The following is a 15,094-nucleotide window of genomic DNA, read 5'->3' on the forward strand; positions in this document are numbered from 1 at the left end:
TAACTCCTCCCTCTCCCACTGATGTCAGCTCACCAGACTGTGACCTCTGTACAAGAGCACAAAGGCGGGGTCCAAGATCAGAGCAGTCTGCAGCACAGACAAGTCACAGGAAACAAACACCAGGAACCATTTAAAAAAACCCTCATCACCACTTCACCAGTTTAATTTCAGAGGACCTACTTGGATGCAAACAAGAAGTCATTAGAAATATCACTTAAAGGGCACCTACCACCACAAATCTACCTATAAAAGGTAGATCGGGTGGTAGGTGGGTCAATAGGACGTGAGGATAGCCCTTTTAAGGGCTAATCCTTATGTCCAGACACGGTTTCAATAACTTTTATTATCTTTATATTCAAATTTCCTTATGCGGCTACTGGGGTGTGGAGTAACCGCATCTGAGGTTACATGGGGCGGCTACTCCACGCCCCAGTAGCTTCTTTTCTCCTCCTACCAAAAATCTTCGGCGCGCAGCTCCTCGTAGCCGACGAATCTGCTGTCTGCGCATGCGCAGAACAGCTGGCCCGTGCTTGTTCAGCTCCGGAGCAGTGAATGCGCAGGCGTGGGCCTGCTGTTCTGCGCATGCGCAGGCAGCAGAATCGTCGGATGAGGGCGCGCAGGTCCTCGTAGCTGCGCACAGAAGATTTTTGGTAGGAGGAGAAAAGAGGCTACCGGGGCGTTGAGTAGCTGCCCCATGTAACCTCAGATGCGGCTACTCCACGCCCCAGTAGCCGCATAAGGAAATTTGAATATAAAGATAATAAAAGTTATCGAAACAGTGTGTGGACGTGAGGATTAGCCCTGAAAAGGGCTATCCTCACGTCCTATTGAGCCACCTACCACCCCATCTACCTTTATAGGTAGATTCGTGGTGGTAGGTTCCATTTAACATAAACCTGCATATGTCAAACAGGGGTGGGGAAAACCTGTGGCTGTGGAGGCTTCAGGGGAAAACTAATTACTGGAAAAATGTAATTGCATCCACAGCGGCATACTAGGAGGAATAATGGCGAAACTCAAGAGTGCGACCACAGAAGACCAAACCTTTCTAACAAAAGATAAGCCATAATCTGAAAGTACATAAAGTTTATAGTGGCAAAAGTATATTAGGATTAGACCAGGAACAGCCCCGTAAATCTTATCCAAGGATATGGAGGACAGGGCTACTTAGGGAGCAAACACTGCTCTAGCGGAATCCTTTGATCTTCAAGAACTAAAAAAAAAAAAAAAAAAAAAAAAGGCGGCATGCATGATACAATGAATGAGTTTCTCATATTTTCTTGGCTATAGTTATGGGTAGTAAAAACACTGTTCTAAATCTAAGGTATAGAAGAGACATTCCCAGCAGAAGTTCAAAAAAGGAGAGATGACTAATACAGGCTGTACAAACTAGACTGGGACCTAATTGTTTTTTAACAAGGTTCTTCATGAAAAATAGAGAGCAAGGCCATGTGCTCCTTTGTGCTCCTGTACAGCTCCTCCCTCCTGCTTCTTCACAGAGGTCACAGTGTGGTGAGCTGACATCAGTGGGAGAGGGAAGAGCTATACAGGAGAACAAAGGTGGAGGCCAATACCTGTGCAGTCTGCAGCATAGACAAGTCATATGTTTTTTTTTAAAGCATCAAAACCAAAAAAACCAAAGCCCAACCCCTTTTCTCTCCAATTAAAAATTTCACTGAAAAAATTCCATTTTTTTTTTTTTACAGGAGTTAGTAGAGCCTGAAGGACAGTCGTAAGTTCACTTACATAAGGAGGGGGCCAATACTAAGGTGTAACCCCAAACACTTACAGATGCCTCTGGATGGGCAACCCATCCCTAATTACTGTCATCCATTGTTATGATTACTAGTGGAGATACTACTCTTTGTAGGTTTCTGTGGACCCTCCACCATAATAAATTGATTATTTCCAGAGATCTGCCCCAGGATGATAAAAGTAAAAAAAAAAAACTTGAAGGTCTCATATAATCTTGAGTCCAAATAACTGTAAGAACTTCCTATTATCCTACAATCTTCTCTTCTAACAGGAACAGCATTCAACTGGAGTTCAGCATGATAACCTCCCCCCCCCCCCCCCAAAAAAAAAAACCCTTCAGTTGATTTGGAACCAGTTTAGATTTTTGATGATGTATCAACCAGCCCAAATTTGGTTAATATATCACTCACTTGACATGTGATCCTGTAATGTCAATTTTATAGGGACATCAACCAACAGGTTGTACAGGTAAGGGATCACCCATATGCCGCACATATGCCGTGCACAAAAAATCCTTTGATTTCCTCAGAAATCAAAGGTGCGCCTTATAGTCAGTGCGCCTTATATATGAACCGTACCTACCGACAACAGCTGCCTTCAATTGGGCACAGGTCTGCCACCTGCTGGTCATTCAAGGTGCGCCTTATATATGAACCTAGATGTTTTAGCAGGCATTTATTGATGTGCGCCTTATAATCCGATGCACCGCATAGTCCGAAAAATACGGTAGACATCGATTTTGCAAAATCACTGGGATACAAAGCACGGGCAAATGGAGTTTAGATTCAGGGGAATCTTGGTCATTTACAGTTCCAAAGAGCTATCCTAGAGAGTAATGATGAATCGGCACATAGCAGTACCCATCACATTGATCCAATTTTGCCAGGTAAAACTGTGTTTATTCAGGATTATGTTTGAATTTCTTGTACTGCATATAAAAGTTTATGTCCAGCAGCTTGAATATAGCTGAGTGTGTGTCATATCACTTATCAGAAAAAAATGATGAATAACAATCTTTCTGATGCTTTCAAAGCTGCTTGGTTGATTCCATATTGCCATATATCTTGTTGTATTGGGGCTCTGTAGCAAGATCAGCTCAATGATTAATGGCAAAGGGAATGACCCCTCCAGGCTTGGAGGGACCATCTTAAACTGTGCCTCCTAAGTGAAATCTGTCAGTTTTATGGCCTTTGGTTAATCTTGAGTTGAACAAGACTCTTCTGTGTTCTGTCGGATATACCCCTTCTAGTGTTTGGCCATTTTCTTTTGGCCACAAAAGACTGATGCATAGTGAGAAAATATTAAATTTGTATCCAGTGGCTTTTTCAAGATGTCATCAGAATACCCACTTTACAGAGTAGTAAACATAGTCTACCCTTGGAGCACACATCTCCATTATATAATTTCAGCCACATGGCTCCATGTCCAGCATTTTCTAGGGTAGCTGATCCGGCAGACTTAAACCTAAATCAATAACTAAAAACTAAAAACTTACAGACACAGCTGTAAGTGAAGACAAGATCACTGGGTGTTCAAGCCGCAAAGTGATTCTTCATGGATTTGCAATGTACATATTGCTGTAATACCTGGTCTTAAATAGTCTTAGTTGTGTCAATCTCCCATGATTTTTACAGAAGATATTTTGCTTTTTGATTCAGCACCATTAGCACAATTTTCCTCAATGGAAAAGACACAGACACTTCTTGGCAATAGGTATATCCAACTTTGAAGCTGCGGCCCACAACATTGCATTTTCCTTTGCAAATAAACTTGCTTTTTAAAGGGGTATTCATATGAAGAAAAGTTTCTTATTTGTACTCAGGATAACAAAATAACACATTCTCTAACTCACTTTTATAAACAAAAATGCAGCATTTCACAGATAAGTCCAACCTGTCTCTTGGATGAGGTCATGCAGATGAGAATTACTGTCTGTCTATGCTGTGTGGCTGTAGCATCGCCCCCTGCACGGAGCTCATACTGATCACACCCTGTCAGCACATGGTGCAGAGAGAGAGGCTGAAAAATACAAGCTACAAGGAGAGGGGGAAGGGGGAGGCAGTACCATGTTTGTGAGATATAGCAGAGCCCAGAGTGTAACGGTGTAAAATGTCAGCCTGTGTTTAATCATCTTATGCATCTCTGATCTGCCTCATCTCTCTTTCTATGTGTCAGTGTGTTAGTACAATGTCAGAAGTCAGATGAAAGTTTATATACACCTGTACCCTGATAATGTAACTACATTGTGGCCCAACAAAACTAGATGGGTCATAATGTGTCTGCTTAGAGAGGCCATGTCCACACCCTGGGATTTTGCATAGAGCAACCAAGGGAGATAGGAGCTAAAACAGCAATAGAACATACTTTTAAAATACTGTAGTTACACTAATTCAGAAATGTATCTTGTTTAATCCCTGAACTGAGTGGTTTTGCTGAAAAAACAATTATAACATTATGATAATGAGGCTCTGTCGCTCCTAGGGCTCGGCGCCTCTCCTCTAACTCCAATTATGTACTGCTTCAGAGAATGATGTAATCACTGTGTTGTCCCCGACAGGCAGAAGTTATCAATCGCTGCACCATCACTCAGCTGTTGTGTATGAGTCATCCAGCTCCGGTTGATTATTCCTGTCTGGACAGTTCAAGAAGCTCAATAGCTCAATGTAATTTGTTTATGAACGGTATCCAGCATGCAACCCAGCTTTTCCAAGGTCCTGAATTTTACAATTGTTTTTGAGCAAAACCACTCGGGTCAGGGATTAAACAAGATATCTTTCTGCATCAGTGTAGCGACAACATTCTCAAGGTATGTTTGGTTAACAATGCATAAAAAAAAAATTAAAAAAAATGGTAGATTACCTTCAAACATTTTTGAAACCCTTGACCTTACGTCACTTATGCCAAGGTCCGGAGAAGGCAGCCTAGCTACGTGGAACCTCTGGTTGCTATGCAGCCTTTCAGGGCATATTTAGGCTGCATGTTAATGGAACAGGCAGCACTGCCCACAGCTCCCAGAATCCTGAGCAACAGGAAACACAACTGGTGAAAGTAAAGAGGAAGGGCTTTTTAACCCCTTACCGCTCAGCGACGCACTATTACTACGCGGGCTCCCGCTATTCACGGGTGTTTAACCCGATTATGAGTCGTAATGATTCGAAACGCACAAGTCTTGTGGCTCTCCTTGTCCTATGTTTAGTCCTGTGTTTTAACGAAAAATGGAATGAAGAACTGAACATTTTATATCCAAATGTGGTGGACTTGCTGATCCGTATGTTCTAATTTGCCTCCGTTTGCACGTGCTGCTAGCACGCCAGCTCTAGGATCATGCATCCCCAGGTGAGGCAGATCATGTTTAACAAAAACTTTTTCCTAATGATACATGTGCTGCTATGCCTAGCATGTCTTAGATCAATGGGGAACAGACTGCTGGAGTCCTCACTTTTCACAAAAATGGGACTTCTTTGCACACTGTATGAACGTCGTACATAACGGTTAATGGACAAGTGGTTATGAAATGCCATTAAAATCTGTTCTTAGCAAATTACTTTACAACCGGTATTGAAATGCTTAAAAACCTGATATCACATGTTTCTGACCAACAAGGAAACTATGGTCAATGTTTTCAGTTGTCTCTTTTTTGATTTTTAATGTCATCCTACCTCCAGAAATGAACGTGTCAAATATTATCTGTGCTCCATTGAAGAAATCTCCAAACTGTGCCTCCCAAATTGGCAGCAACTTTGGACTTTCTATACTCATGCCGTATTCAAAGCCAAGGACAGCTTCCTCAGATAAAGCACTATTGCTTACCTGCAGGGAAAGGGAATACAAATGCTTAAACACAGCCAAAAATACTGAAGTTTTTAGTAATAAGTTAATTAGCATAATTTTACAACTTGATTTTTTTAAGGAAGTAGGCCAGGGATAACAAATATAAGAAGATTACCAATGTCATGGAACTTGGATCTATGAGTTAGTGTCCCTGGTATATCATGCTTGATTTTGATGGTAGATTTCCTTTAAGGTTTTTGGCAAACATACCTCTAAAAAGCCTTTCTGTTCAGGCGTGATATGATTAAGAGGAATAAAGGTGTCATTTGTCTCTTGACATACCAACATGGCATGTCTTTGACTGAATGTACCACGTCCTACATCTTGTCCACTTAGCCGAACATAAAAACCTTGAGAGAAAGAAGAAAAAGAAAATAAGAAGCATATGAAATACAGAAATCCAAAATTAGATCCTATATTAGATAGGAAAAGAGGCTGAAAGGGGTGTTCACATGATGGCTTTCCATGATAACTTATTGATTGCCATAAATATAAAATACTGGGAAAAGCATTGGTAAAGAAAAAAACCATATTCACCTTGACAAAGCAGAGAGCCCAATGCCAATGCTTCAGCCGTAGCCCACTCTAACTTTGTTCCTTCCTGTAGCTTCTGTATTCTAGACTAAGCATATAAATATACAGAGAATCACAGCTTCAGTAAAAATACATGACTGTAATATTCCCTCTTATTTACTTTAAGGCTTAGAGAGACATGCATTAGAGCCCAACCTGTGCATGCATCTTTAGAAGATGGCTGTGCATTTCTATTTCTTCAGGAACCTCTACAGACTTGGCACCGATAAACCTGAGTAAATCAGCAGGAACACCGGTGTCCCATTTTGTTATCCGTGCACTCGGTTCAACCATTTCACTCCAGTTAGCCTGAAGGTTGGTAGGTGGTGGTGTGTATAGGGTCATATTTGCAAGATGGTCATTTAATTTGGTGTAATAAGTAGTTTTTATATTTTCAACCTCTTCTGTGGTCAGTAGTCCATCAGATATCACAGTTTCAGCATATACATCTGGGATACTTTTTCGTGACCTGAACAAAAACATATGTAGTTATAGTAGCAAACCACCATGAAGAGGTTTTGTATACAATTCCTGTAATTTCTAACATTGTCAATCCACTTAGATATAACAAAGGGATATTCAACATGTTTGCACAGCATTTTGTATGTAATATAATATTTGCATAGATTTTATATCACTCTACTGTGGCTACTGCATATTCTCCATTCGCAGATCAACCAATGCTTTATCATCTGTCTTACACACACCTTGGCTAATAACACATTCTCCTAAAGATGCCTTCAGTCCCTGGTTTTTCTCTCCCTTCTCTTTAGGGCTTAGGGGAGTGCAGAGCTAGTATTGAGGGATGTGCTAAACTGCTTTGGATAGGATTACCTCAGTGGAGCAGGAGTCTTTCAGTGCCCCAGAGAAGCACTTATGGACTAAATTACATACATGCAAGCGGTCCCGTACTTCCTTTAAAGGCTCTTTGATATTGATATTTGGCTATTATGATTACCAAGCCTCAATTTATGTAGTTAATATCAGATCGGTGAGGGTCCTTTGGTTTGAACCCTCAGGATCAGTTGATATTTGCAGCGAAGCCCCTTTAGGTGTGCCAAAATTCTGTCTTGGTTTTCACCTTTTCATTGATACATATGTTTTAGATATAGTAGTGCACAAAAATGGTCTCAAAATTTAACATAAAATTAAAAGAATATCTACCATCAGGATACTTACTCACCTCCCAGTCATGTGCCCATATTCTGTAATCTTCTTTTAGTATGTTTTTGATTGGCCGCCTTTAGTAGAAAAAAAGCTCTTTAAATATGCAAATGAGCCAGAGGTGCTCTGCAGAACACCCCTCGGCTCCGCCGCGAAGTAATTTATTCATGTCCGCCAGCACGACTTTTACGCCTACACAGTGTTCTGAGATCTGGTGACATAATCTTCTGAAATTTGCACGCTATGTGCGATCATCGCATTCCAATAGCGACAATTGCAGAGGGAGAGCCGGTGGCATTACCGGCTCTCTGAACACTGTAAGCGTGCCGGTGGGGTCGGGGGCATATTTAAATTACTTAGCAAATCCAAGAGGTGTTCTGCAAAGTACCTCTGGCTCATTTGCATATTTTAACAAGATTTGTTTCTACTATATGTGGTGGTTCTAAAAACATACCAAAAGAAGTTTAAAGCAAATGGGGATGGAACGTGGAGGTGAGTAGTAAGAATCTACCATCAGGTAATATCATGGTACATGTCCTCTAAACTAAGCAATATAGTAGATAGTGTAACATTGGACACAATCATCTAAAGATTAATCAATTTTATCAGGGTCTATATATTAGTCAATATTACCAATTTTCCCTAGAATGCAGACAGTACGTATGGCATGAATCATGTTGTCAAATAAAATAAAATGTGAACCCACCGGATAATTTTGTACATTCCAGGATTAGTGAAAAAGGGCTCATCCAGCTCATTGTGGCCCCACTGACGATAGCACAATAAATCCACAATCACATCCTTTCTAAAAAGTCTTTGATATTCTACTGCTAGCCGTGTTGCTCGTAAAACTTCTTCTGGACAGTCTCCGTTGACATGAATTACAGCACAACCAACTATTTTACCTAAATCCCAAGAAACCAGGAAATAATTACTTGTGCTTTATACAATACGCAGACAAATAATTCTGAATTCATACATGAGAATGAGAACATTCATACTTGTGAATAAATTTTTAATGCAGATCAATAAACTGCAAGCTTTATATGCACAGACTGTGCAGGAACCTCTGAAAATAGAACCAATAATTGACGTATATACTCGTGTATAAGCTGAGTTTTTCCGTAAACTCGGCTTATACTCAAGTATATAAAATAAACTTAGTATTCACCCTCCTGAACTGACACCCCCCCCCCCCCCCATCCTCTTCTCCGCACAGCACGTCTTCTGGTTCCTGGCCGTGAGGGGAGACTACTGGACATTTATTACAAGTTAATACGTTTTCCCAGAATAATTTAGGGTTTCAATCTTCTATGCCAAAGTCAAAATATTTTTAAAAGGTTACCACTCCCAAAAGTTATTATGAGATAATTTGCATGAAAACTTCCAGGGACCATCATTTTGAATGGATTTTGTAAATGGATCAAGAGTGCAGCAGCACTTAAATGAGGTATGTCATTCACATTATATACTTGGTCCACTTTATAGGGCCGAATACTTACCTATATCACTACTATATAATGATGATCTACTACGATCTGAGGGAGTAGTATATCCTAATTGATTGTTTACAATTAAATGAATGCTTCCTCCAATTCGGTAATGAGGTAGGTTTGAAATTGTGAACGTTTCAGCAACAACACCTTGACCAGAGAAAGATGCATCACCGTGGACCTTGAAAAGATACAACAACAAATAAACTCCTAGATTTGTACAAACAGAAAAATATATGAATATTATTTCCAACACACCCTAAAGACGGAGATATGATACCTGACGGATGGAAATGTAGGGATCACTCTCTGTACAACTTTATCACAAATGGGAATAAAATTATCATAGCTAGAAGAGACATGAAAGCTTAGGCTTTTCATAATTACAGTTCGCTGCCGCTGTTTTGTGGGGAAGAAGGGACTCCTTATATTATGTAGCTGTAAATCCCGGCGCTGCCCGGGATAGGAAATAACTGCTCTCAGCTGCTATAACAAAATAGTAGAGTAACCAATACTTCATATGGTACACATAATTAATCTTTATTCATCACATCAGTCATACACAATGACCAGAAAAAAGGATTTAAAAACACCCCATTAAAAGAGATACACATTTTTTGGTTAAATATTAGTTGAGTGATCCTCTATTTAGCCCCTTACTATTTGTATGATGAATTCCTTGTGGTTGATATTTTTCTGGAGACTTAAAATAATATAGAATGGGTTAAAAAAAATATTTTATATTTATATATCTGTCCCTGGCCTTCTCTGTCATGGTCTGTCTCTGTCACTTTGTCTGGGAAGATTTATCAGAACTGCTCTACTTGGCTGTGGCAACCAATCAGAGCGCAAGTTTCATTTTCTTACAGCTGTTTAAAAATTACAGCTGACCTCTGATTGGTTGCCATGAGCAACTGGAACAGCTTTACCTTAGACATTTCTGATAAATCTCCCCCTATATCTGTATCCCTATCCATCTTACCTCGCACATAAGCATCTTACTCATTGCCTATAGTAACCAATCAAAGTGCAGACCTGGTGCAGAACTTTTAATTGGTAAATTAAAATATTGGTAAATTACTCAATATTCTGTCCCCCACACATTATAAAAACATAAGGTAAATTGGCCAACCCCTTTAATTTATTTAGAATTTTTTTAAAAAGAGATAAAGTACAAAGAAAAGTTTTGTTCCCCTTCATGCGTTCCTCAGTTACTTCCACTTCCGATACAATAGGACTTTATTGATCCCATAAGGAAATAGTTTTGTACACAGTGTCCGGTCATATCCTACAGTATTTTTTCAGTGCGAATTGCTGGTGGACCAAGCCATTGGTTCACGGTGTATATCGGCATCTCCCAGCCTGGTTCAGGCTGTGTGCCACCAGCTGCAGGTGCTCTTATGCGCCAGATCAATGTGACCTGGTACAAATATTCTACTGTATCTAGTAGATTATTGTTGGGAGATGTGCTGTGCTTCTTGGAGCTCTTATAGCACTTGGTGTAAGCGTTATGAGCTGCCAGGTGCCATTGCTCTAACTGTGCCATGTTGGGACGGGTGCTCCAAGCAGGTTGATGCTGGGGGCCCAGGTAACTTGGTCGGGAGGGGAGGGGGGGGGGGGTTAGTAGGGTCAGCTGGGGGATAGTGGTGCTTCTTGTTGCATGCTGCCGTTTTACATACGGACTGAGCATCTCTGAAGTTCTGACCATTGACCGACGTGTGTCTCCGATCCTGTTGGTTCTGTTACTAGGGTGTGTGGTCCGTCCTCATTTGTAGCTTTTGTGGGGCTGGTAGATTTCTCCTTATGGCTTGGTCTTTAACAGATCCAGGTGCTGAGCAGTAGACACCACCAGCAGCAAGGGCACTACATTTGTCTCCAGGTTGGCTTGGCGGCGATTTGGGCATCCACAGTGGAGTGATGTCATCAGTCTCTGTATCTCCTTGTCCCGTCATTGACTGCTGACCGATGTGATATGTGCTTGCCAGGGTTTAGGGCGGAGGAGAGGGCCCTCACAATGTGTGTCTTCTAGGTGGCTTAGCAACAATGCAGGCTTCCTTTGTGTGGCACAATGGGTTTCGAAGTTGTTGACGGTGGGAACGTGCAGTTGTAGGGTGGGAACGTGCTGCAGCTCAGCTCATCCATGAGCCGCTAGATCTCAATTCTGTGGTGTCTCGAGTCCTGATATCGGAATGGCGAGTGTGGGTCAAAAAACCCAGAAGGGAAAAAGAGAAAGGTAGGCCAGGTAAAAGTGGTAAAAAGAACCAGAGCAGATGTACAGGCTCCTGCCTCTCATGGCACCATCTTGGTTATTGAAGTGCAAAATGTCAGTTACAGATTTGTAAGTTAGAACTGAAGGAAAGCTGAGGGACATTGAAGGATTAGTACAAATTAATTTTAATTTGCATTATATGGCAATGAAATTTGCATTATATGGCAATGAAACTGAGACATATCAGTTACCATTATGAAAGTGAGTAAGAAGAAGAGCAATAGATAAGTCAGCTCCTGGGGTCGTCACTTGCGCTACATCACCAAGCCTTGCAGAGGTTACCAATTGGCTGCAGCAGGTCCCATGAGCATTGTTATTTCTGACCCTGCCAGTGCACAGATGGCCCCTGCAACACTGTTTCTGGGAGCCAGAGTCAGATAACTACACTCCCTTTTAATTCTATCTTAATCCTGCATCTTTAAACATCATGAAATTAAGTTAAGTTAAGATGACATTTAGGCTAGAGGCCCACACCGAGACAATTCTCAGCTGTTGCATCCTTGCTTTATAATTTTTCATGGATCCTCATGAACTATAGTCATATGTAAAAAATGGTTTAGACTAGTAGATATTATACTTCTTAATAGAACAGACACATAGTCCATTAAACAGCCATAACCATTGCTCCATTGAAAATTATTCTATTTAGTGACTGTGTACAGTCAGAGCCATAACAATGATTTTTTTTTAGTTATTATTTGTAAATAAGATTTTTAAATAAAAGAACTGACCTGTAAACATACAACTTTGTCACCTGGTTGTGCCGAGCTATCTGGAGAGTAGTCTCCCTCACACAGAGATTGTTGCCTTGCACGGGTTTTGCCAACAGCGACTGGATTAATTGCTTCCAAGTGTGAAGGATTTGGTAACATTGTGACATGGAGGGGCTTATCTGATCCAAAATCTAAATCGACAGAGGACGTCAAGTGGGAGAGAACATCACCAATTGCTGGGGAGTTTTCTGGAAACTCGCTTAAGCCACGCATTTTACGAAACATCAACTATCAAATGAAATGTTACAAAACAATTTACAATTTGGAAATAGAGAACATTGGGGATAGTTATCAAAACTTCAGTTACTGGTAAGTCATGACAAAAAGATGCGAACCATAAAAAGTATAAAATAAACAAACGGAAATTTGCCAATATTACCATTTCTACAAGGTGTCCTTTATTCTTTTGGTCAATACAATCATGGAGATGCTTTTGAGTTGCTATATTATAACACCAGTATATTTTTTTCACTTCGGTGTGGGGAGCTGAGTTAGGGTGATGTCACACATGGCGTTTTTGGTCCGTTTTTAAACATCCGTTTTCAGTCCGTTTTTGGCAGTTTACCATGCGTTTGGCTGCTTTTAACCTGTTTATTTATTAAGATAATTGGGAAAAACGGACTAAAAACGGACCAAAAATGCCATGTGTGGCATCAACCTAAGGGCGCATGCGTCTCAAAACGCAATGATCAGCTGAAGAGAGATTTGCCTAATTAAATGTCTGTTAAAATTTTCATTTACAAAAACACTAAAGTTAACACGTGTTAACGCATGTGTTAATTTCACATTAACGCAGCTGATCCATTGCATTTTTAAATGCATGCGCTTAACACCACATGTGAATACACCCTAAAGGTTCACTTTTTGCAGAAACAGCTGCAGTTTTTATTGATACAAATTCTGTGATCCTTTGATAAATTTTTGTTCCAATTTTATTGGTGGCGGAAACTAGCTCCCCCCCCCCAAACTGTATTCACCACACAGGATAATTTTTTATTTTTAATAGCTTTTTTGGAAACAGCAATACATAATGGAGCAGATTTATCAAGCCGTCTGAAAGTCAGAATATTTCTTGTTGCCCATGGCAACAAATCACAGCTCCCCTTTAAAATATTCATGGGCACTGGTAAAATGAAAGCAGAATTGTGATTGGTTGCCATGGGCAACTAGAAATATTCTGAATTTCAGACAGCTTGATAAATCTGCCCCAATGTTTTATAGGAAATCAAAATCAAACATGATAAATCAGGGACACCTAATTGGATCCAGCCACTGACTGTGGTAATCGTCTTATATTTTATTATTAATGGCCTCCTTCCTTCTAAAATAAACTTTTGAAATTATGCTAAGGAGCCAGAAGGTCTATGGGCCCTCTGTGCTCTGGATTCACAGGCTGTTGTGCAGGAGTTCAGTCTCACCCTCCCCTCTGCTCGCTTGACACTTCATGTAACCTCAGCAGAGTTGAGCACACACTGGGAGAGCTCCTTCAGGATACAAAACCCTGTGCAGCTGCAGAACAGAGGGGATCTGGAAACTGGCCCATAGCCCTCCGGCTCATTAGCAAGTTGAATATGGAAAACAAATAAGAAGTTTACCACAGTCACATAGCCTGCAAATATGATTAAGTGTTTCCATTTTTTATGCTCAATTCTGCTGGTACATTTTCTTTAATAGCATGTCTCTGCTGTACAATACTGACAGCATTCCTGCTGTATACATAATGGAAGTACCATTGTGAACTGGGCTGTAGGCAGGCTGTACGAGTGAGTATGCTCCAACAAACTTGTGTTTTCCAGATTTTCCAGCCCAAATCCAGAACAGCTGAACGGAATTCAGTTTAGCTCCTCTGCATTCTGGCTTGTAGTCCCACTAGTGTGTTACTGGCCTTAAACAACCAAATTCTAAAACTTAAACCTGGCACATTTTAACCATTACCTCTGGTGGAAATTGGAGAAGTCCTGTGAGAAGGTTAAGACGGCCTCTGTGTGGCATTCCTATGATTACATCAGTGACACCACTGAAGGAACACATTTTAAACATCTCGTGGAAGAAACCCATCATGCTTTCTGCTCCTTCTCCTCCATATCGCTTTACAGTAGAAAATTTGGTAGCCAAAAAATGGTCAAATTCCTGTGTAAAAGATACAAAAGTCAAGAAGAGTCCACAAAGTCATACTAGGAACATTTTCTTAGTCAAATATTACTTTACAATTTTTACCATATTTATTATGTTATTTAGACTTTCAACAATTATGCATAGCTTAGGATGGGTTGACATCTCAATTTTGGCGCACATTTAGCATGTACACCAGGAAAGCTCCTAACATAGTCTGACATAGACTGGATGAAAAAAATGCAGTTGTGTAGTCGATCCTGCTTCTTGCTGGAGTGTGCAGTATACGATCAGTGGAGGCCATAATAGCCAATTGTATCCACCGCCTGCCCTCTCCTGAGCATACATATATACCCAGAACATAGGCATCTTTCCTCCAGCACCTTCCCTGACTGCACTATGCACTTTAGGTAAATAATTTTATTATCTTCTTCATGGCCAAGCTACTTGTATTCATATGTCTGTACACTTACTATGGTTATATCTTATTGTTAGTAGTCTTGTGCCTAATCAGGTTTTATGGCCTAATATGTACATTATATTCAACTTTCATTATGCATTGAGATCAGGGTTTGTTGCTGGACCACAGCACATTCAGTGCCTTTTAAGTGTTTTTATGTATTTTTTGACTCAATAAAGAAGTTGATATGATTCACTTACATCCTGTCTTGCTTCTGTGATTTATTATCTGAATTTGGGATGTCTATGCTGGGGCCTTCTCAGTTTTACCCTTTAGACCCCATTTTGTTTGTCAAACAATCACTGGCTCCTGTATTGTTCACTCCTCCCAGTGTCAAGCTAAAAGATGAATGAATGTATGGATATACAGTGGGATACATTCTAACCCTCGTTTGCTAGGATACATTGGGAATCCCACCAACATAACCTTACAATAGAAGGCTAAAAAGCAATGTGAACCAAGTCTTATCAAGAGGGGTTATGGCTTAAGATGTGCTGGCATGCATTAGGTTATGCCACAATTTTGGTACAAACGAAAGTTTTTTTTTTTAAACGCATGCGTTTTTTGAAAACGCATCAGTTTTTGACAGGTTTTCCAAATTTGCGCAATAAAAAACGGATACGTTTTTTTACAGACTTCTTAAAAACGGACCGCAAACGGTTTC

General features: G+C 40.4%; 1 protein-coding gene across 3 annotated transcripts in view; it reads right to left on the reverse strand.

Moving 5' to 3' along the window:
• DHTKD1 (dehydrogenase E1 and transketolase domain containing 1) overlaps nucleotides 1-15,094 on the reverse strand; it is a 47,893-nt gene that overhangs the window by 16,228 nt on the left and 16,571 nt on the right. For all 3 annotated transcript variants that reach the window (XM_072147360.1, XM_072147359.1, XM_072147357.1), the window contains exons 4-11: nucleotides 13,794-13,988; nucleotides 11,817-12,086; nucleotides 8,826-8,997; nucleotides 8,030-8,228; nucleotides 6,316-6,628; nucleotides 6,124-6,208; nucleotides 5,797-5,936; nucleotides 5,415-5,565 (exon numbers count right to left, since the gene is read on the reverse strand). In XM_072147360.1, the coding sequence (XP_072003461.1) occupies nucleotides 5,415-5,565; nucleotides 5,797-5,936; nucleotides 6,124-6,208; nucleotides 6,316-6,628; nucleotides 8,030-8,228; nucleotides 8,826-8,997; nucleotides 11,817-12,086; nucleotides 13,794-13,988 (1,525 nt within the window). The remainder of the gene's footprint in view (nucleotides 1-5,414; nucleotides 5,566-5,796; nucleotides 5,937-6,123; nucleotides 6,209-6,315; nucleotides 6,629-8,029; nucleotides 8,229-8,825; nucleotides 8,998-11,816; nucleotides 12,087-13,793; nucleotides 13,989-15,094) is intronic.

This window comes from Engystomops pustulosus, chromosome 4 (assembly GCF_040894005.1).
Source record: "Engystomops pustulosus chromosome 4, aEngPut4.maternal, whole genome shotgun sequence".
In the NCBI taxonomy this organism is placed as follows: Eukaryota; Metazoa; Chordata; class Amphibia; order Anura; family Leptodactylidae; genus Engystomops; species Engystomops pustulosus.